This window comes from Chrysemys picta, chromosome 25, assembly GCF_011386835.1.
Source record: "Chrysemys picta bellii isolate R12L10 chromosome 25, ASM1138683v2, whole genome shotgun sequence".
Classification (NCBI taxonomy): Eukaryota; Metazoa; Chordata; order Testudines; family Emydidae; genus Chrysemys; species Chrysemys picta.
In genome coordinates this window covers 7226346-7248288 of record NC_088815.1, presented here as the reverse complement: position 1 = coordinate 7248288, position 21943 = coordinate 7226346, and the positions used below count along the sequence as shown (strand labels likewise).

Here is a 21943-nt window from a genome sequence, read left to right as displayed (position 1 = left end):
GGTGGCAATGTCTAAGGACAATTTATTAACTACACAGGTCTGGATAAGCATCTTACTTTCTGAGGGCTTGTCTCAGAGAGTCCTGCCCCCTCCCTATCCTCCCTATCCCAGGCCAATTGATGTCAATGGAAACTGACTGGCTTCCATGGGACTTCGACTAGCTTTTGGTCACCCTCAGCTTTAAGAGAGTGAGTTACGGCCAATGGAGACGATGGATCCCAGCATGCAATGTCCCATCTCAGCTCTGCCCGCTTGGCCATAGAATCATAGAATCATAGAATATCAGAGTTGGAAGGGACCTCAAGAGGTCATCTAGTCCAACCCCCTGCTCAAAGCAGGACCAATGCACATCACAATGGAGCACTGAATGCTGGGACCAGTCACCTTAGTAGGTTGCACCTCCGTAACGAAGATCCGGGAAGCTGCAATCTGCTCCATTTTATGGGCAGCCCTAATCATTGTTACCACCCTCGGCTGGGCAAACTGGGAGGGCCTGTCTTACGATCCCTTTGGAAGCTCACCAGTCCGTTGCAGTTGCTGATGGCGACTTTGGAGTTCAGGTACTGATCTTGCAAGTGGCCCGCGTAGTGGCAGTCCTCGTGGAAGTCGTGCTGCCAGTCCACCCCGTCCCGCTTCCAGTACTCCACCGTGAAGTGCTCGGCCAGCAGGTTGGAGTGCAGGGTCAGGTTGAGGAGGAACTGGGTGCGGTGGGCGGAGACCTTGTAGAAGACCCGCCGCTCAGCGGCCTCGTAGGACAGGGAGCCCAGGCTGCGTCGGGAGCGCCGCTTCAGCTGGCTTCTCATGTCGAAGGTGAGGAAGTCCCCGTTTTGGTCCACTTGGATGGGGAAAGCGATTTCATAGTGATCGAGGCTGGAGAGGAACTCCTCTGGAGGGCAAAGCAAACGCAGTGACAGTCACGTTCTGGAGAAACAGGGAGGCCAGGAGACCCGGGGCATAGTAAAAGCCAACACAATTCTCAGCTACAGGGGCATGTCAAAAGCAGGGAGAGGACCATCCTTCTCTATAGAGCTTTGGTAAGATTGCAGCTAGAGTACTGCACCCAGGATGGCCCAGTGGAGGCAGGAAGGATGGTTGAGTGGTTAGGGCACAAGCCTGAGACGCAGGATACCTGAATCCCCTGCTCTGCCACTGATTCCTGAGAGACCTTGGGCAAGTCACTTCGGGCTCCTCTACACTAGAATCGCTGCAGCAGTGCCGATGAAGCTGCTGCCAGTGCAGATGCTGTATGCTGACGGGTGAGCTCTCTCCCCTCGGCATCATGACTCCACCTCCCCGAGCAACGGTAGCTCTGTCAGTGGGAGAGCTTCTCCTGCCGACGTTGCGCTGTCCACACCAGCGCTTAGGTCGGAGTAACTTACGTCGCTCGGGGGGCGGCTTTTCCACACCCCTGAGCGACTTAACTTATACCAAAGTCAGTGCTAGTGTGTACAAGTCACTTAGTCTCTCTATGCCTCAGTTTCTCTTCTCTAAAATGGGGACAATTCCCTACATCAGAGGGGCACTGTGAGGATAAATATGTTACAAATTGCCAGGTATTCAGACACCACAGGAATGGGAGCCAGGTAAGCTGGAAAGCTGAAGGCAGACCGGGAGGATTGATTGGCAAGGAGAGATAAAAAGCACTAGCTAGGCAGAGCTAATCCAGACAGCGACCACGAGGCTGGAAGAAGGCGACAACTATCTACAAGCTCCTGAAAGGTGTAAATACCAGAGGGGGAGCAACAACCCTTAGGAACAAGAGGCTAAAACCGAGCAAAGGAAACTGGGCCAATTTTCCTTACAGTTCAGTTGTATTAGCCTGCAGAGCAGTCTCCCCAGGGCAAGGATGGAAACCTGATTGTTTGCGTGATTTAAACTAGACTGAACAAAGGCCCGCCGTGAGGAACCTCCTATGCTCTGGCCAGGGGATGGACTGAAGGACCAGAGAGGGCTTTTCCCATCTGTCTTCTAGGATTAACTCATTTGAGTGTGCTGCCCTTGGAGAGAGCCACATGCTCTTTTGGCAAATTACAGCTATTTATTTCTGAAATTCTTAGATCAGGGGTTCATTTCCTTGGACTCTGGGCTTGCAAAAAGGTGTCAAGGGATTGCGATCACCCTGCTGCCTTTCCCATATTGCTGTATGGGCCGGGGTTCCCTGCTAGAGGGAACAGGGGTCCGGGGATGGGAAAGGGGGTCCCAGAACAGTAAACGCTGAGAATTACTGTCCTAGAGGGAAGGTCTCACAACTGTGCACTAAAGCACAGAGGGTGCACTAATGGTTTAGTGAATGAAGTCATAAACCCAGAGCCTTATGTTGAGAAGAGGAAAGGAAACACACTCCTTGACCAAACAATCATTGACTGTCTACAGCCTGGTACTGAAGAAAAGAGGGCTACTCTACAATTTTCATGATCAACTTTTAAAGGATAGATATGACAATAACTACCTTCTAGTCCAGTGGTTCTCAACCCGGGGTACACATACCCCTGGGGGTAGGCAGAGGATGGACCCCCTGGAAGACAACTCCAGATATTTCCCTTATTTTACAACAGACTACTTAAAAAGCACTAAGCGAAGTCAGTACAAACTAAAATTTCATACAGACAATGACTTGTTTATACTGTTCTATGTACTATCCACTGAAATGTAAGTACAATATTTATATTCCAATTGATTTAGTTTATAATTATATGGTAAAAATGTGAAAGTCAGCCATTTTTTTCAGTAATAGCGTGCTATGACACGTCTGTCTTTTTATGCCTGATTTTGGAAGCAAGTCGTTTGTAAGTGAGCTGTAACTTGGGGGTACACAAGACAAATCAGACTCCTGAAAGGGGGACAGTAGTTGTGCTAGTCCTTCAGCATAGCCATCGATTTTGATAAGTGATTGTGCTTTTTTGTTAGCAACTCAGCAGTCAGGTTCCTTCAGAACTTTGGGATGTACCCTCTGGTCCTGATGACTCATTGCTATTCATTATAATTATTATCATTTATGTGATGGTAGCACCAAGAGAGACCAGGACCCCGTTGTGATAGGCATGGTTCAAAACCCTGTTCAGAGTCCCTGCCTTGAAAATCTTACAATCAAAATAAGAGAGACAAAGGGGAGGGAAACCAGAGTTCAAGATCACACAACAGGCTAGTGGCACAATCAAGAATAGAACCTACCCCGGCCAGTACCCTCCCCACTAGGCACTTCTGCCACTTGTTGCACTTTAACTTATCAACTTCTTCTATCATCTCCTCCTCCGCTGCTTCAGTCTCTGAAAACAGTCCAACCCCACTTAGCGTATGTGCTCTAACAAGGTCCCAGTCCTACACGTCTGACTGCACTTGTAGGGGAACAAGACACCTTTCTCCATCAAAGAGATTGGCTCCATGTAACTTTTAGTGCCGTGGTTCCCAAACTTTTCAATGCCACGACCCCCTCTGGGCTCACCTGTGTTAACCAGGCCTCAGGGTCTGAGACAGAGCCCCGCAACCCAACCGGGACTCAATGGGACCAGACTACGCATGTTGGGTTTGGGTTGCATCTAGGTTAACCACTAGTCCCTTATTTTAAGATGTATTGAAATGTATCAAAACTGATCATGACGGATTCCAATCTAAAGATGAAAGTGAAGCGTATGATAATTGCATGATGTACCTGAGGGCAGTAGAAATGTACATTTGAGTGACAAATCCATACTGTGCTCAAGGAAATGGGGTTTCCCTAAAACGTCCCTTAAAATGAAATGTTGTCCCGGATTTTTCACACGGTTTCCCCTTATTCCCATCCAACGAATCGCCCTAGTTGGGCCAGGTTGTCTTCTGACCCCCTTGGGCTTGGCTTAGGTGGGCTCCCTTCCCCCTGCTCAAGAGGTTGGCATAGCAGTGGCTACAAGCCCCATCCCTGCTGGCTGCCGCCACCTTGCGGTGCCAACCCACGCGTGGCACAGCCAGGCAGTGCCGGACAATTGGGGCGGGGCAAGCAGCTGCCCCTCGCAATGCAGCACGCACATCTCGTGACCTCCTGATGCTCTTTCATGTTTCATGAGCCCCCCAGCTCCCTCGGCAGTATGACCCACAGTTTGGAAAACACTGCTCTAGAGAAACTTCTTGTGCAACTAACAAACCATCACAGGAATTGCCAGAGTGATTCAGACCTGAGCTCTAGCGAGCCCAGTATCCAGTCACGGGGTAATCTACCTGCAGGGCATGTCCTCCTAACCCCCAGTAGCTAGAGGCTGACTTATACCCCGAAGCATGAGCTATTCATGGCATGGACCAGGAGAAGTTCTACCCTATTGGACTCACCTGCCCATTTTGTCCAAGGGATTTGCTGTACGGTTTGCATCCTTTTTCTTGTTGCTTTCTGGGGAGAAACCAGGCTGCCCTGAGGTGGCTGCATTTTGCCTGGTTCCACAATGCCCATCTTCAACGCCATCATAAATCTAGACTCCAAATTACGCTGTCACCACATGCCCAGCTCTGGAACGTTTACTTTCCTTCCAATGCATTTTCCAGCGTGGGCTCTTGACAGAGTGGTTTCTTCGGCTACTGCTAATGGAGCAATCCTTCCTACTGGCTGGGTCTAGGGGTTACGTCCGGACCTTCCAAACCATAAACACCTCTGGCACCTATTCCTTGGCCTGACCAACCAGAAGCGATGGTTTTATTTTCACTCCTTCTGCCTCGGCTTCCCCCACATCAGACCACATCTGGTGCGATGCAGCCGGGCAAACAGGAAAAGCTATTTCCACTTAAGGAATGACTGGAAGCCTGCAAAAACTTGCTGCTACCGGAAGCATTTTGTTTTTCTTTCTGTCCTCTCCAGCCTGCCACATGGGCAGAAGGAAGCCTGGCTAGGAAGGGAGCTTGTGCATCTAGTGGTGAGAGCAGGGGGCTGGGAGCCAGGAGCAGGGCTCTCTGCCACCGACTTGCTGTGTGCAGCTAATCCCAGAACAGAGCGGTGGCATTGTCCAGTGGCTAAAGCATTAGCTTAGGCGGTGAGAGAGCCAGCTTCAAGTCCCTGGTTCGACACAGACTCCCTGTCTGACCACGGGCAAGTCACTTAGCCTCACCGTGCCTCAGTTTCCTATTAATAAAATAGGGATAACAGCATCGCTCTACCTTGCAGGAGGGTTGTGAGGATAACTACATTAAAGATTGTGAGGTGGTTAGATAGGGGGCTATGTATTACTATTGCGTCTAGGAGGCCATCAAAGACCAGCACGCACTGCGCTAATTGTTGTACAAACACAGAACAAAAGGACAGCCCTGCCCCGAACAGCTTACAATCTAATGTATCGAAGACAGACAGACACACACACACACAGAGGTTCTATCTATCAGCCTGTAAAGTGGGGATAAAATGACAGCTTGCCTGATAGGGGGCTATGAGGGTTTATTAATGTGTGGGAAGTGCTTTGAGATCATCAGCTAGAAGAGGGGCAAAGTTACTCTTATATCCCCGAGATTCACGCAGCGACAGAAGTGGAACTGGCAGGTGCAGGAGAGGGATCTCCACCTGCCCCCCAATTCCTGGGAGAGAACTGATTTCATGGGCTGGTCCGACACGCTCACACCCAGCAAGGCAATCCAATCCAATCCAAAAGCTCCCCGTGAACGAGGGCTGGAGAACGCTGGGGGCTGGGAATCGGCCACCGAGCCTCTCTGCTGTAGGCCACCGGTTGGAATCTAGCCCTGCTTAATAGCGATCAGCTGTCGGGTGCTCGATCTTAAAGGGGGATTGTCAATTCACAGACTGCACTTCTGTTGGAAAATGGTTTCGCAACTCTAGATACATCTGCCCCTGGGCCCTGCTCCTGTGTTTCTCCCTTCCCTAGAGTATTACGGGGGCTCCCCCTACTCTGCTCCAGTAAGGGGCTCCCGTGCTCCCCTGGCCTGCTTCACTACAGGGGCTCCCCCACTTTTCTGCCCCACTCCAGTACAGGGGCTCCCCTGTTCCCTCCTATCCTGGGGGACTACGGAGGCTCCCCCACCCATTGGCATTACAGGGCCCCTCTACTTCTGTTGCCTAGCGTTGCGGGAGAACTAGCTTGTCTGGCCCTTAGCCAGCCTCGTTCCTTCCAGAAAATCCAGTCCTGTTCTCTCTCTCCTTGCAGCCACTCATGCTGTATTAATAGACCTTGGCGTGACATCCGTAGAATTGTGCCCATCTGTACCAAAGGGGTTTGCACAGGTGATAAGGCGCCTGCTGTTTCCCGCAAGCTCTCTAGCAGCGACCGCATTCCTAGAGAGAGACCATACTAAGCCCTGGGGGAACAGAACCTGCTGAGATGTTTGGGCTGGACGGCAGGAACTTGCTCAGTCCCTATTCTAGGTCTCCTCTCCGACCTAGGGAGGGGAAATGCATCTGCAAAGGAGCGTGAAGGGTGCAGGCACGGACGGGGGCAGAGAGGAAGCAGGAGACACAGAGTGGGAGTGTCGGGGAGGAAGGGAGACAGCAAGGAGGAGACGGAAAGAGGTGAAGCGGGGCTGGAAAGAGGGAGCCGAGGCGGCCCAAGGAGGGGAAGAGAGGGAGCATGACAGGGGAAGGGGGAGGCAGGAAGGAGCTCCCTACCAAGTGGTGTCCTTCGTTCCAGAGAGCCCAGGACCTTGTCTCAGTTCCTGCACCTCGTACCGCCGCATGGTCGCCTGGGATTATGGGATTAAAGGAAGTCACAGCTTCCCTGGCCTTGTTACCACAGCAGAGACAAGCCCCGGCAGCAGCCCATTCACACATTTCATAATGCCCTCCGGCCCCCAAAGCTCAGGCTGCTCTGGGACCCCATGCCTTGAGTCAGCTCGGCTACACAGTATGGCAGTACTGGGTCAGACCAATGGTCCAGCTAGCCCCGTATCCAGTCTTCTGACAGTAGCCGGTGCCAGGTGCTTCAGAGGGAACGAACAAAACAGCAATTATCGAGTGATCCATCGTCTGTCGTCCAGGCCCAGCATCTGGCAGTCGGAGGTTTAGAGCCATCCAGAGCATGGGGCTGTGTCCCTGCCCATCCTGGCTAATAGCCATTGATGGACCTATTCTCCAGGAACTTATCTAGTTCTTTTTGAACCCAGTTATATTTTTGGCCTTCACAACGTCCCCTGGCAAGGAGTTCCACAGGTTGACTGTGTGCTGTGTGTAGAAATACTTCCTTTTATTTATTTTAAACCAGCTGCCTATTAATTTAATTGGGTGACCCCATATTCTTGTGTTATGTGAAGGGGTAAATAATACTTCCTTATTTACTTTCTCCATACCAGTCATGATTTTATAGACCTCTCTCATATTCCCCCCCTTAGTTGCCTCTTTTCTAAACTGAACTGTCCCAGTCTTTTTAATCTCTCCTCATATGGAAGTGGTTCCATACCCTTAATCATTTTTGTTGCCCTTCTTTGCCTCTTTTCCAATTCTAATAGTCCTTTTTTGAGATGGGACAACCAGAGCTAGACACAATATTCAAGGCGTGGGCGTACCATGGATTTATACAGAGGCATTATGATATTTTCTGACTTATTATCCATCCTTTTCCTAATGGTCTCTAACATTCTGTCGGTTTTTTAGACTGCCGCTGCACATTGAGCAGATATTTTCACAGATCTAGCCATGTTCACTCCAAGATCTCTTTCTTGAGTGATCACAACTAATTTAGACCCCATCGTTTTGTACGCGTAGTGGGGATTATATTTTCCAATGCGCATTACTTTGCATTTGTCAACACTGAATTTCATCTGCCAATTTGTTGTCCCATCACCCAGGTTAGTGAGATCCCTTTGTAACTCTTTGCAATCAGCTTTGGACTTAACTCTCTTAAGGAGTTCTGTATCATTGTACATTTTGCCACCTCACTGTTCACCTCATTTTCCAGATCATTTATGAATGTGGTGAAAAGCACTGGTCCCAGTACAGATCCTGGAGGGACAGCACTATTTATCTCTCTCGATTGTGAAAACTGAGCATTTGTTCCTACCCCTTTCTTTCTTATCTTTTAGCCAGTTATTGATCCATGAGAGATCCTTCCCTCTTATCCCATGACTGGTTACTTTGCTTAAGAGGCTTTGGCGTGGGACCTTGCCAAAGGCTTTCTGAAAGTCCAAGTACATCATATCCACTGGATCACCCTTGTACATGTGCTTGTTGACTCTATCTAAGAATTCTAATAGACTGGTGAGGCATGATTTCCCTTTACAAAAGTTATGTTGACTCTTCCCCAACATATCGTGTTCATCTGATGTCTCTCAAGTCATCTCCCACTGCTTTATATTGTCCTCTGCTTACACCAACACTGCCACTAAATCCTGCCATTTCTGTCTCTAGGGCTTCCATTCCTCCACATTCCCACAGAACGGCTTTCACCACCTCACACCCTGACTACTGCAGTCCCCGATCCTGGCCTCCCTGCCTCTCACCTCACTCCTCTCTAGTCTGTCCATAAATGATCTAATCCTGAATGTGTCTACCTTCAACTTCTAGCCATCAGAGCTCGTTATACCTTTGTCTGCTAGAATGTTCATTGTGTGTCGGGACTAAGAGACTGGGATCAAGTTACCCCTTAACCTTCTGTTTGAGAAGCTAAATAGATGGAGTTCCTTGAGTCTATCATCATAAGGCATGTCTTCCAGGCCTTTAATCATTTTCGTGGCTCTTCTCTGAACCCTTCCCAATTCATCAACATCCTTTTTGAATCGTGGACACCAGAACTGCACACAGCATTCCAGTAGCAGTCACAGGGGTGACAAACACAGAAGTAACATAGCGCCTATTCCCATCATATTCTGGCTCCCTTTGACAGACATTGATCTACACACCTCCACTGATGGGTTGGATTGCATCTGAACAGCTGGGCCCCCCAATCCACCTCTAGTTTGCAGAAGTGACAGGAACTGTCCGTGGTACCATAAATTGGTGGACGTCTATCCCATGCATTTTCCCTTCCTCACCATATGGGCAGCAGCTTGGATTGCTCTAAACCAGGATCATATCAGATTACTGCTCTGGCACCATGCCTAGCACAGCAAAATCATACCAGAAGAATGTTCCACAATTGGGAGTGCAGGCTAAATGCATTTACACGGGGGTCCCACCTATAATAAAAGGCAGTGTGCTCTCGTGACTGGAGCACAGGGATATTATAGAGTCCAAGGCCAGAAGGGCCCAATCTGATCATCTAGTCTGACCCCATGTGTAACACTGGCCAGAGAACTGCTCAGAAATAATTCCTGCTTAAACTAGAGCACATCTTGTAGAAAAACACACAACCCTGAGCCAAGAAGTCCTGAGTTCTAATCCTACTTGGATGCTAACTAACTGAGCAGCCTTGGACACATCACACAGGCGTCTGCAAATGTTGGTTTTTAATTGCTCTGTGCCTCAGTTTCCACATCTGCCAAATGGGGAGTGTCATTGCAGGTGGTGCCTCTGCTTGGCTGCTCTGGGGTTAGCTCTTTCCAGGCCTGAGGCCCCCTGTAGTAAGAGGAGGCCCTGAGATATAAACCTTGGTATCAGAGGCCTGGTATGAGGCCTAAGGCCTGAACTAAAGTAATGGTCAAGACTTTGCTAACATAAAGCAAAGTTAAGCTGTGAACCAGAGGCAGGCCCTGCTCACAGAAGATGGCAAGGAAAGGGCTGATGCTGCAACAAGAGACATACCTAAAAGGTACTGAACACCAGATATCAGAACATACACTATACCGGAACATTCCACAGATAATATGGAACAGGCCGACCCATCCCAATGACAGGGGCAAAAGGGTAAAATGATGGATAGAGTTGTTTTGATCGAACCAACATGTACAAGGTGAGAGGCGGCACCTTACTACGTAGAGGGGTTGTACCTCAATACGTCAGGAGTGATGTGTAACTTGTTTGTACCTGTGTATAAGAATGTATCCCTAGGGTGGTGTCTTTGTCTGGCCGAGGGGGCAGTGGAAAGTCCCGCTACTGACTGAGCCGGGTCCATTGCCAAGAGGCATCTATTAGTAGTATGCCCGGTAGACTAAGTAATCTATGGGGAACTGCAGTTGTGTCGCAATAAACCTACTCGACGTGACTTTGCATTTTACTAGACTCTGTGGTCATTGGGGGTTCTCGTCGGGTTTGCTGCGTCAGCTATCTGCAGAGCTGGGGCAGCACACAGAGGGAACACACGCACGCAGCCGAGTGATGTCAACATAGGAGAAAGCAGAGCACCACACCGGTAGCGTCTGACAACATTCACACTTCTGCAGCTTGCTGCCTTCCCCTGCTGCCGCTCTCACTCTTTCTGTCTCTCTGGGGCCCTTCTTTCTCTCTGGGCGCTGCAACCTCCTCTTCACGACTTGACCCTCCAGCCAGGTCACTATCCGTGTTTCCTTCTTACAAGGTACCAAAATCTCTCCTGACAAATGGGCAGATAGATGATGCTATAGTTGCCATGATGGAGGATAATGCTATGACAGGAACTGTTCGTGGGAGAACAGTGGCAGAGGGAAACGGAATCACCAGAAACATACATAACTTCACATTTCTGTGCGGCTTAGTGTTGTGGCATGACCTACTGTTTGAAATAAATGTTGTAAGCAAGAGACTCCAAGGTGTTGACCCTGATGTATCTGGAGCAATGGAACAACTGGACAAAGCAAAGTCATACCTACAGTCTTACCGGTCAGATGAGGGATTTCAAAACGTTCTGAAAAGTGCACAGAAGTTGGCAGAGGAACTTCACACTGCAGCTGTTTTCCCACCCATTCAAGAATACAAGAGTCACCGAAGAAGAAGACATTTTGATTACGATGCACAGGATAATCCCATAAGAGACCCCAAACAACAATTCAAAGTTGAATTCTTTAACCGGGTGCTAGATTGTGCAATTCAGTCAGCTGAAGAACGTTTCATGCAGCTCAAGGAACACAGCAGTATATTTGGGATGTTTATGATATTGCAAAACTCCTCGCTATAGCTGAAGAAGACCTACACCAGCAATGCAGGGCACTAGAGACAGTGTTGACACATGATGACATGTGCGATATTGATGTGAGTGATGTAGGTGATGAACTGAAAGCCCTTTCAAGATACATTTCAGCAGGATCAACTCCAAAGGTTGTCCTGGAATATATGTGCACAGATAAGATGACCACCCTCTTTCCAAATGCTTTTGTTGCTCTGCGCATACTTCTAACACTTCCTGTAACAGTTGCCAGTGGAGAACGCAGCTTCTCCAAGCTGAAGTTAATAAAAACACATCTACACTCCACAATGACACAGGAGAGGCTGGTCGGCCTTGCAACCATCTCAATAGAGCATGAGCTGGCCCAGGCTGTGGACCTTCAGGAAGCAGTTCAAATCTTTGCAACCAAGAAGGCACGGAAAGCACCACTTTGATTATTCAAACAGACAAAAATGCCAGTGTTTACTATGCAGACAAGGTGTCAAGTATCAGAGGGGTAGCCATGTTAGTCTGGATCTGTAAAAGCAGCAAAGAGTCCTGTGGCACCTTATAGACTAACAGACGTATTGAAGCATGAGCTTTCGTGGGTGAATGCATCCGAAGAAGTGGGTATTCACCCACGAAAGCTCATGCTCCAATACGTCTGTTAGTCTATACTGTGCCACAGGACTCTTTGCTGCTTATGCAGACAAGAAAAGTTAACTTCCAAATAGCTGAACAGCAAATGTAAGTGTTACTTAAAATGTTTAAATAAATAAAAAATATATGGAGATATACCCATCTCATAGAACTGGAAAGGACCCTGAAAGGTCATCAAGTCCAGCCCCCTGCCTTCACTAGCAGGACCAAGTACTGATTTTGCCCCAGATCCCTAAGAGGCCCCCTCAAGGATTGAGCTCACAACCCTGGGTTTAGCAGGCCAATGCTCAAACCACTGAGCTATCCCCCCTCTGAACAAGGCATTTTAAGTTGTTCGCTCTCCTTTATTGGGGTAGGTAGCAGAGCGGTACCATGAGAGGAGTAGAACAGGAAGAAGGCAGAATTGAGACCTTTCAAAGTTTTGGCCCAAGCGAGGGGGCCTCATTTGAGCTCCCCGCCTCAGGTGCCAAAATGCTGTGGGCCGGCCCTGGGTGCGCTGGATGAACGGCACTGGATCCCCGGACTGGAGCAGCAGGGGGCACTGTAGATTTGACAGAACTGAGTGGGGGGTCAAGGCTTGGCCGCAGGGGCTGTTCCAGGTGAGGACCGAGGTGCTTTGGCAGAACTGCGTGGGGTAGTTAAGTTTTCACTGGCGTTTCTTTAGCGCAGTGAATAAGGTAATGCAGCTGGAGCGAGGTGTGAACTCACTGATGGAAGAAGCCCAGAACATTCAGAAGAGGCATTGCCAGAGCCTTTGGCTAAAAGCCCCAGGAACTGTGTTTGTTTCCGATTAAATGTCTTTTCTGCCTCTATAAAACTCTGAACTGCACAGCGTCGGTGGTGGTTCTGCTTTCAGTCACCTCTTAGTTTACCCCTGCTCAGGCTGCAGCTAGAGGAGGCCGTCCCACGGATTTGGAGCACAGATGTGGCACTCGGACCGTGTTCAGAACCCAGAATAGTTTTGTGGCTTTGTCCTTTCTCCGTTAGAACTCTATGTAACAAGCAGACCACAGCCTGATGGCATTAGGCGTGTGTGCAAGGGGCCTTAATACAGCGTTGAATTTAGCCCGACTGCAGCTAGCCCCATCACCCTGAGTGCGTACAGTTCCCTGGGCATAATCTAGGATGACCAGACAGCAAATGTGAAAAATCGGGATGGGGGTGGGGGGGTAATAAGAGCCCATATAAGAAAAAGACCCAAAAATCGGGACTGTCCCTATAAAATCGGGACATCTGGTCACCCTAGCATAATCCAACCACCTGCACAAGTTCACCTAAACCCATGCACCCTGCATACAGACCGACAGACACAACCAGCCGGCAATACCACACACTAACTCAGAAATGCATTCATAGATACACCGCCAGATGACACGCACATGTTCCCAAAAGTACACAGACGGACACCCCGCCCACCCACACGCAAGCCCATAAAATCACAGCTATCTGCACAGACACAGACCTATACATGTACAGACATATACAGACACGCATACACAGAGACATGCCTGCAAACACACACGTGTCAATATGCACATACACACGCGTCTCCCTTTTCATAAGGCTCTTTGCGATAAAGTTCTTACTCCTACTGGGATGCTCCACTCCACTGAAGTGCAATGCGAGCGTCCTCATCCCGCTTGCTAACAGGCAGCTCCCTCCTGCTCTTCCTAGCTGTCATCCTGGGGCTTGATACAACCCTTATCGGTTTGCCGGCTAAGCACTGCCTAAAATCAAGGAGCATTAAATCCCACAACAAAAGCATCTCTCTTTTTCACGGAAAGACAGGGGTCTATAACTGGGCTACAGGCTTAACAGAGCCAGTTCTAGGGGTTCCCCTACTTTAGGGGTGGGTCAAGGGATTCCCTAGCACAGCGGCTCTCAACTTTTCCAGACGACTGTCCCCCTTTCAGGAGTCTGATTTGTCTTGTGTACCCCCACGTTGCACCTCACTTCAAATCAACTTGCTTACACAATCCAACCTAAAAATACAAATGTCACAGCAGGCTATCACTGAGGGATTGCTGACTCTCTCATTTTTACCCGTTCATTATAAAATAAATGGATTGGAATATAAATATTGTACTTACATTTCATACATAGAGCAGTACAAACAAGTCATTGTCTGCATGGAATTTTAGTTTGTACGGACTTCGCAAGTGCTTTTTAGTAGCCTGTTGTAAAACGAGGCAGATCTCTAGATGAGTTGATGGACCCCCTGGAAGATCTCTGCGTACCCCCAGGGTACATGTACCCCTGGTTGAGAATCACTGGACTAGCACAGCAGGACTAGCGCGCAGGGTTTCCCAGCTTAGAGCCAGCATTAGGGATTCTGCCCTCCTCGGCACACAATTCCAGCCCCTCTTCCCCGCCCCCGTGGGAAATCCCTACCTTGTGAGTGGAATTTGTAACCGGGAGAGTCGCACGCAGCTGTGGTGAAGATGAGAGTCCACGTCAGAAGCCTCCAAGCGGTTGCCATGGTTAGCGATGCTCGTCTCAGCGCAGGGAGCATTGTACCAGCCTAAAGGGCTCTGTCCCAACATGTCTCTCTTTGGGCCACTGCTTATGTAGAGACAGGAGTCCTTGGTCCCTTCCCAGACATCCTCAGCCTCTCCGTGCTCTCCCCAAAGCAGCGAAGCCGATGGAATCTTTGTAGTGCGCTGTACCCGGGCCGGCGTAATGGCTTCAACATGTGCTAATTAGAATCAAAGGCTCTCGGCGGCATTGCCCCTGCGGAAGAGAGGGTGAGGAGAGGGAGCGGGAGAAAGAGAAGCGGAGTAAAGGAGAGAGGGAATGGAGGGGGAAAAAAGGAGAGAGAGAAAAAGGCAGGGAAAGCTAGGGAAAGCAGAGTGTGCAGGAAGGGAAGAGTGAACGTGTCAGAGAAGGAAAGGAAAAGAGGGGCGTGGGCAGGGGGAAGAGTATAAATTAGATCAACCACGTCATTTTCTAGCATGTTAAAGCTCCGTTAGGCAAGGGGCCTGCTCTCCGGCATCCTGCCCCTTGTGTCATCATTTCCACCAGTGAAGAGTGGCTGCCTTTCTGACTGACTGGCCCTGTACCCCCTTTGCACCCACCTGCCTGAACGCTCAGCTATACTGAGATCCCTTATACCGCTTGGGCCAAGTAAAGAGACCTTCAAGTGATGGCAACTGCCATTTGCCCCCACTTTGAGGCCCCTTTGCCCTGCCAACGTGGTCTAAATCGTTCTGCGTGTAAACAAGACCCCCCCCCTTTTCTCGGCTTTGCGCCAGGCAAAGGAGAATCAGGCCCCAGCCCCATCTGAGCTCTTGATAACAAACCACAAACGCAGGCCCAGCGCTGCTGCTCTGGCAGAAACGTTTTACGGCGGCACAAGGCTTGAGCGTCGGAAGTGGCCGCTCACCAGCGAGCTGGCTGCAGAGACCTCCAGAGAGAGAAACAGGACAGAGCGGAAGCGGAAGGCACCAGGTGGAGGAAAGGGTCTGAGTTCCAATCACTCCCGCTGTAGCATCAGGCAGCATTTGGGGTGTCACTGCCATATCTGTGGGGACAGACTGGGATGCCACAAAACAGACAGGGCGTGTGAATGCTCAGGCAAAAGGCTGAGGAAGATGGGCTGTACAGACGAACGTGTGAATTCAAATAGAAAGAGCTTTTCTGCTAACAGGAGGATGGCGGGTGATGGGTAACGGGAATGGCCTGCAGTTCACAGCAGGGTTGTGCATTCTGCAGGAACGGGAAGAAACCTGAATTGCTCTGTGTTTTGTATTTACGTTTCTAGGTTAGGGGAGTTAATTTTGCTTTAGAAAGATAAAATAAACCAAAGATACAGCTTCCTTGGGGTATTTCCACCATTCACGAATTTAAATACCATGAGCTTGTGTTTAGTCCCATAAGTGGCTCCTGGAGGCATTACGAAAGTTAATATTTTGTTACGTCAAATACTAATTGGACAGGGACGGAATGATGCAGTACCTATCTGTGAACACTAGAGGGAGTCTGGGGAAAACAGAAGATGGCGCAGAGCCTGCTGTAATTTGCGAGTTTCTTTGAGACCCTCCCTCCCCATGACGTACATCACTGCAGCTTGGCTAGCTAACATCCCAACCCCTGAAATGGCTCACCCTGTCCTCTCAGGTTACTCTGTCCACTACCAACTGAGAAAGACAAGCCTGGGGCAGGGCGGCTGTGTCATTCCCATCCCACCTCCATGCAAGGGAGGTTCCCTTGAGAGAGAACAATGTCCCCCGAGTCCATTCACGTGGCCGGTGAATCCAGCAACGTCTGGGATCTCCAAAAAGCATCGATTTCATGGCAGAACTGAGAGAAATATTCTCCAGGCACGATGCTGGAGTCCCCAAGGCTTCCTGATTTCAGTGCATGCCCGAGCAGCTCCTCTGAGAAACCGGAACGGAGCTTCATCTCAACCTTCTCCTCCTGGAGCTTTTCCCGGGTAGTCTCCTGTCTAGCTATTCAGCCAGTCACACTCTAGACCTTATCTTTAGCCAGGATTTGGGCACTGGGAGTCCTTGTCAGACAGTCAACTCATCCAGGCTAGCGTCAGCTCTTTCTCCCTACCGATAATAGTCTGACCATACAGACTCAGGAAGCCAGCCAACTTTCAGAACATCCTAAAAGAAACTGGCCACCAAATAAGTGGCCACGGCATGGAGATCTGGTCAGACATTTGGACCACATACTTTCCACTGTCACTGACACCTTAGTACCAAAAGTCTCCTTCCTATCACTCCATAGACACCCATGGCACTCAGATGACTTGCGGAAAGGAAGGAAGCATGAAGGTCAATAACGAAAACTGTGAACAGCCAGGGACAGAAGCATAAGAAATTCGTTGCAAAGAATGTTAATCTCAGATCAGGTCACACACATCCAAGAGGTCCCCTCAGGTATACTGATGGACACATACAGAACCCGTGATTCCATTTCCGTCCCCATGGATTTGGACTCTTCATATCAGATGAAGTCCTGGAAGCACTGCAAGATCTCAGAGGCACCACATGCAACTTTGTCCCGTGCCCTTTTTGGCTTATTAAGGACAGCCGGTAACTCTTGGGCTCCTTGGTTAATTTATGTCTCTTTGGATGAATGTAGATGTCTTCCCTCTCAAAGCCTTGCAAACTCCAGCTAGTAATTAAGAAACAATTGCTTGACACAAACTTGGTGAACTATCCAGTATGTCTGTCTGTAGGCTGGTGTCTAACCTCCCATTTCTAAATAAGGTGGATGAGAAGCTAAGATTCCAACCACACCTGACTGCCATCAACATTCTGTATCCCTTTAAATAGCAGGCCAGGTATGGGTCAGAGATGACCCTGGTTGTGTTACTAAATGATCGCTTCTTTGCTATGGACAGCGGAAAAGTGTATTCCTGGCACCAGGCTCTCCTCTCAGTCCAAACCCACCGAGTTGTAATGGGTATCTTCAGTTCTGTCTCTTGGGTTCTCATCGGAGGAGTCCTACAAGGTTTTATCGTCTCACACATGTCGAGAAGACTATTAGAAACCCTGGGTTCAAATGCCAAGTGTATGCATATAGAACTCAATTGTCCATGCCCTTCACATCCTACGCAGAAACCATCATCTCCCAATTATGCCATAGCCTCAGTGAAGTAAGTACATGGCCGAAGAATAGCTGGCCAAAGCTTGACCTTGGGTTACTCTGGTCACCAAGAACAGAGAAATCTGGGGGGCTGATGGGCAGGACTATCCCACCTCTCAATGTAAGGCCGATGTGGCCCGTGCTGTGGGGTCACGAGGCAGTGACGTAGCGGCGTCCAACCTAGTGACCACAACACGACCTTCAGCTGTACCAGTGAACGGAGAGTAAATTTAAGCGAGCAGCAATCGTAATCATGCAGCCAAACTGACGCAAAACCTCAGAGCTTGTCCATCATGAGTCCCCTTAAAGCTGCGTGATTGAAACTGCACAAGGGAGACGGGAAGCAAAAGCCCAGCATGGTCTGGCTCTCCTAAGTCAGCATTTTTAGACTCTATTAAGCTTTGAGATTCCAGCTCTTAAACTTTGTCCTACTTCCAAGGTTTCTGGACAGAAAGCCTCTCGGCTGAAGTATATTTCCCCTGGGCTTTACACTCCTAATTTGTCTTGTTTTTCCGTTGTTGAACCAGCTTCCTCAAAGTGGTTATTATTTCCTGTCGCTCTTCCACATCTCCAGGACCCTGAGCTGCAGTGGTCATGACTTCTGACCTCCCTCCTCTCCCCTCCATCTTTCCCTCCCTCTCCCTCTCATTTATGTTAGCAGCGCCCTCATCCCCAAAGGCATCAAAGCCTGGGAGAGGTTGCAGAGCAGGGAGAGCCTGTCAACCCTTGACCCCACAGGGAGGAAAGTCTGTTTTTAGCACCACAGGTTGGGAATTAGAGCTGTAAAATTCCCCTGAACTGCAGTGGGGGGAAGGGCCCAAGCGTTGATTCCCTCATGCCCAGGGTGGTGAAAACGCATCCCCTTTTCCACAGCACTCCACCTCTGAGACCCCCAATGACCCTTTATCATGGGAGGGAAAGACCCAAAACAAGGAGCAGAGGAGGAGGGAAGCTGGAAGACCAGTGGGCTCCTCAGTTTCTTTAATATGTATAAAGTTTTCCATAACGTTCGTGTCAAGCTTTAGCTTTCAGGATGTCAATAATACACAGACACAAACAGGCAGGAAGACCACAGATCTGTGCACGGGGGGAGTGGCAGTCTCTTCGGATCTTACGAGGCGGGGCCATGTCCAGCAGTGAAGAGGTCCAGGGTACAGCGTGACCTCTCTGGGTCTCGTGCCTGCCTCACTTGGGTCGGTTCCGATTTGCTCCTTTCCTAGGAATTCATTGTACTTGGCAGGCACTGCCTGAGAGCTAACACTCCCAGCTGCGGGTGCCAAGGTGGATTTCGCTGTGTGAACTCTTGGGTTGTGGCGTGAGTACAAGGCGGCTGTTTGGATCCCTGGCTCGAAAGAAAGAAAGAAAGAAAGACAGAAAGAAAGACAGAAAGACAGAAAGGACAACTGTTACTAATTTCAACATCGGGTCTGCAGACAGAATTCCCTGAAAGCCTGGCTTTTTGGCTCCGGAGGCAGCTGGATGGGAAGGTAATAGAAAGCAGATGGGCTCTGAATTGGCCCAAGAAGAAGGTTCAAGGTGCCTCCTAGTGCAGAGGAGAGGAACTTAAATGCTTTTAAAGGCGCAGGGGCTTGCTGGTTCCAGGTTTCTCATCCAGCGTTTGCAATTTATGAGCTCAGGTGTCCCTTTCCCTTTTTGAGAAATAAAGACAAACGCAGATTTCTGCTTCCAGCACGCCCCGGTGGGAGGAAATACTTGTGAGCCCCTCTTGCCAGCCCCTCCCCATCCCCCTTCCACCAACACACCTTCCCTGATGTGCAGCGTCAGCTGCTGAAAACAAGGAGAACATAAAGCTCTGGAATCAGAACTTCCAGACCGTGTTGTTCTCTTAACTAAATAATGAATGACTAATACCTGGCTTTTGTCTGTGCCGTCGCAATGCAGTAACAGTTCATGCAGGCTGGATACACTCTCAAAACCAGAGGAACTTAACCACAGAACACTCAGTTAATGCCCCGCGTCTGCTGCCCAGATCCAGTGCGGGTGGCCGATATAATTAGATCAGGAGCGCACAGCCCGAAGGAGGAGGATGTTCCAGGGGTTTAAGGTGCTCGGTTGGAACTTGTGGGACCTGGCTCCAATACCCTGCTCTGTCACACACTTCCTGGGTCACTTCGGGCAAATCACCCAGGCAATATCTACACTCTGGGCCTCACAGCAGCACAGCTGTAACTCCGCAAGGTCTCCGGTGTAGCCGCTGTATGCCAACAGGAGAGCGCTCGCCTGCCGGCGTAATTAAGCCACCCCCAACGAGCGGCAGTAGCTGTGTCGGTGGGAGAGCCTCTCCTGCCGACATAACGCCATTCACACCGGTGCTTTTGTCAGTGAAACTTATGTTAGTGTGTTTTTCACACCCCTGACCGACAAAAGTGCGAGTGTAGACATAGCCTTAGTCTCGCTGTACCTCAGTAAAATAGCACTTCTCCAAAACACAGGGGCGCTGGGAAGATCAGTGCATGAAAGATTGAGGTGCTCAGGGCCATAAGTACCAGAGGTAGACGCCATCCAGCCGGATAGTTTCCTTTCTCCAAGATTTCTCATCATAAACAATCACCGTAAACCAAACTGCCCCGTCAATCTGCTTCACTCCTATCACCACCGCTATTGACCAAGACCAGAAAGATGCTACTGTAGGTCAACAAGGTCCTGAACTGAGGAAGGACCCAGGACTGCTGCAGAGCAAAGACCTTGCAGCAGGAGAGGTTCAGAGTTCATCCAAATAGTCATAGACTCATCCTGAGATTCTCATAATCTCTTCTCTCTGAAAACCAGCCTCTTTCATTACCCGCTCTTTCATTACCAATTCTGGTTTGGAGCCTTTGCTGAAATATGGCGCTCAGATATGGACCAATCCAGTCAAAAGGTGAAGGAAGGATAGTTCTGTGTCGTCCCAAAGTGCGGTCCCAAACCTAGTCTGGGTTATTCTACTCAGGGGTATATAGTAACCAAGGCCAGTGTCACCGATTATTGCATAATTGTTCATTATCAGCTCTGAAGACTGGAGTTTTGTCCACTGATGGAAATAAGCTACTGAGATGGGCCATTGGCCTGATTTCTGTGTTCCTATGAAAGGAAAAAACCTGCAGGGATCACTCAGATAAAATGTGAAAGCTGAGAAATTTGTGATCAAGAGAACTCCAAATTGCTTAACGGAGGATTGGCATTTCTTGAAAGCCAAACGCCAGAGCCGCTGTTAGCTTTGCCAGGCAATAGCTGAAGGGAGGCCATGGCTGGATCTCCAGAGACAGCCCTTAATTCGTTCCTCATGGCCCACCTGCACAGCATCCCTAAGCTACCAGTGAAACTGTACCACAGAGAGGACACCATCGTCAAGGGCTGCACCCCCTAGTCAAGCCTCTCTTTATTAGGATGATTATTATTTTAAACATAAATTTCCCAGACATGTGACAAACTCATTCTTATCAACCAACTGCGTATCTTTGTTCTCTGCTCTTTGAAAGGAGAAACAGGCTGTCCTGCTGGGCTTGGTCGCATGCTGAAATACCACCAAGTCACTGACTCCAACTGGCCATTCGGCACCATGCGACTGAATCCGATTGGCCGTTCGGCTCCATGCGACTGAATCTGATTGGCCGTTTGGCTCCATGCGACTGAATCCAATTGGCCGTTCAGCAGGATGAGAGGCACAGCCAGACAGGTCTGTTTTGAAGTGAAAAATTCATAAAACATGGGAATTTTAAAATTGAATTGAATTTTGTTTTAGTTTATTTTGTTGAGGGAAATGAGCCCTTTTCTGAGTTTTTAACCAAATCCAAACCCCATCAAGTAGCTTTGCCCCTCATTGCGAAGGTCTCACGTGCCTCAAATGTAGCAAGTTGTTTGCTCCAGCGTGGCGGAACAAGGCAACCGGCCTGCCACTCACACATCAGGGAGATCAAAGTATCAGCCCCAGAGGTGAATGGCGTGCACGTCGGTCTGGGGTCTACTACTCCCCTGGGTGGTGGTGTCGCCTTCACTTCCCTTTCCCTTGCAGGTGGCTGTCTAGCTGGGGGGTTCTGCTGACGCCGATCATGGCAGTATCTGAGCGCCTGCCCCATAAAATCAACAGCAACGCCCCCAGCACACGTAATGCTCAACACTGGTCCATTCTACCGCGTAGTGTGAGCATCCCAGAGGGCGGCACGGCGCCTGGACCGGCCACAACAGCCCGGTTGGTTGCGCTGGGATCTGTTTCTCTCTGGGTGCAGGAGGGCTGTAAGGAGCTGAAACAGAAGAAGGATCGCATGAGACACCCAGCAGCCTCAGCGCTGGAGAGTCTCCTGCCTGCCAAGGTGAGGGCATAAGGACTTGAAGGGTTAGAAAAAGCCTCTCAAGACCTGCCTGCTTGCCTTTGAAATGGGGCCCTCAGAGCAGATCCCATTTCTCATGGCTCCTGCTCCGCTGTCTCCCTGCATCCTGTACGCTCCTGGCTCTCCAGGAAGATACTGAGCTGCGTCCTAAAGGCGTTGGTGAGTCCCAACTGCAGCTGCGTGCTCCCAAGCTGGGCAATGCTGGACAAGCGCAGCTCTCTGGGGCTGCCCTGGCTGCCGGCCAGCAAGGGGAGTTTAGCGCGTTTGGGTTCGTTCTCCTAAGCTCTCTGCAGGCCCGTTCGGGCTCCACAGGAGAGAACGCAATTACCCTTCGCTTCCCTCCTGTTTTGGGCCTAACACTCCCTCCCTACACAGCCTCAAGCAAGGAGCCAACGCAGAAGTCATTGAGAACTCAACCCTCGCTGGGGAGAGAACGCCAGCCAGGGGACCAGGGCTTTGATTTCCCCA

The 21943-nt window shown here is 49.7% G+C and overlaps 1 protein-coding gene across 2 annotated transcripts in view; it reads right to left on the bottom strand.

The window, feature by feature from the left end:
• ADAMTS10 (ADAM metallopeptidase with thrombospondin type 1 motif 10) overlaps window positions 1–21943 on the bottom strand; it is a 137455-nt gene that overhangs the window by 74410 nt on the left and 41102 nt on the right. For both annotated transcript variants that reach the window (XM_005281234.5, XM_065578598.1), the window contains 2 exons: window positions 13941–14384; window positions 522–886 (listed from right to left, as the gene is read on the bottom strand). In XM_005281234.5, the coding sequence (XP_005281291.2) occupies window positions 522–886; window positions 13941–14061 (486 nt within the window). In that variant the 5' untranslated portion in view covers window positions 14062–14384. The remainder of the gene's footprint in view (window positions 1–521; window positions 887–13940; window positions 14385–21943) is intronic.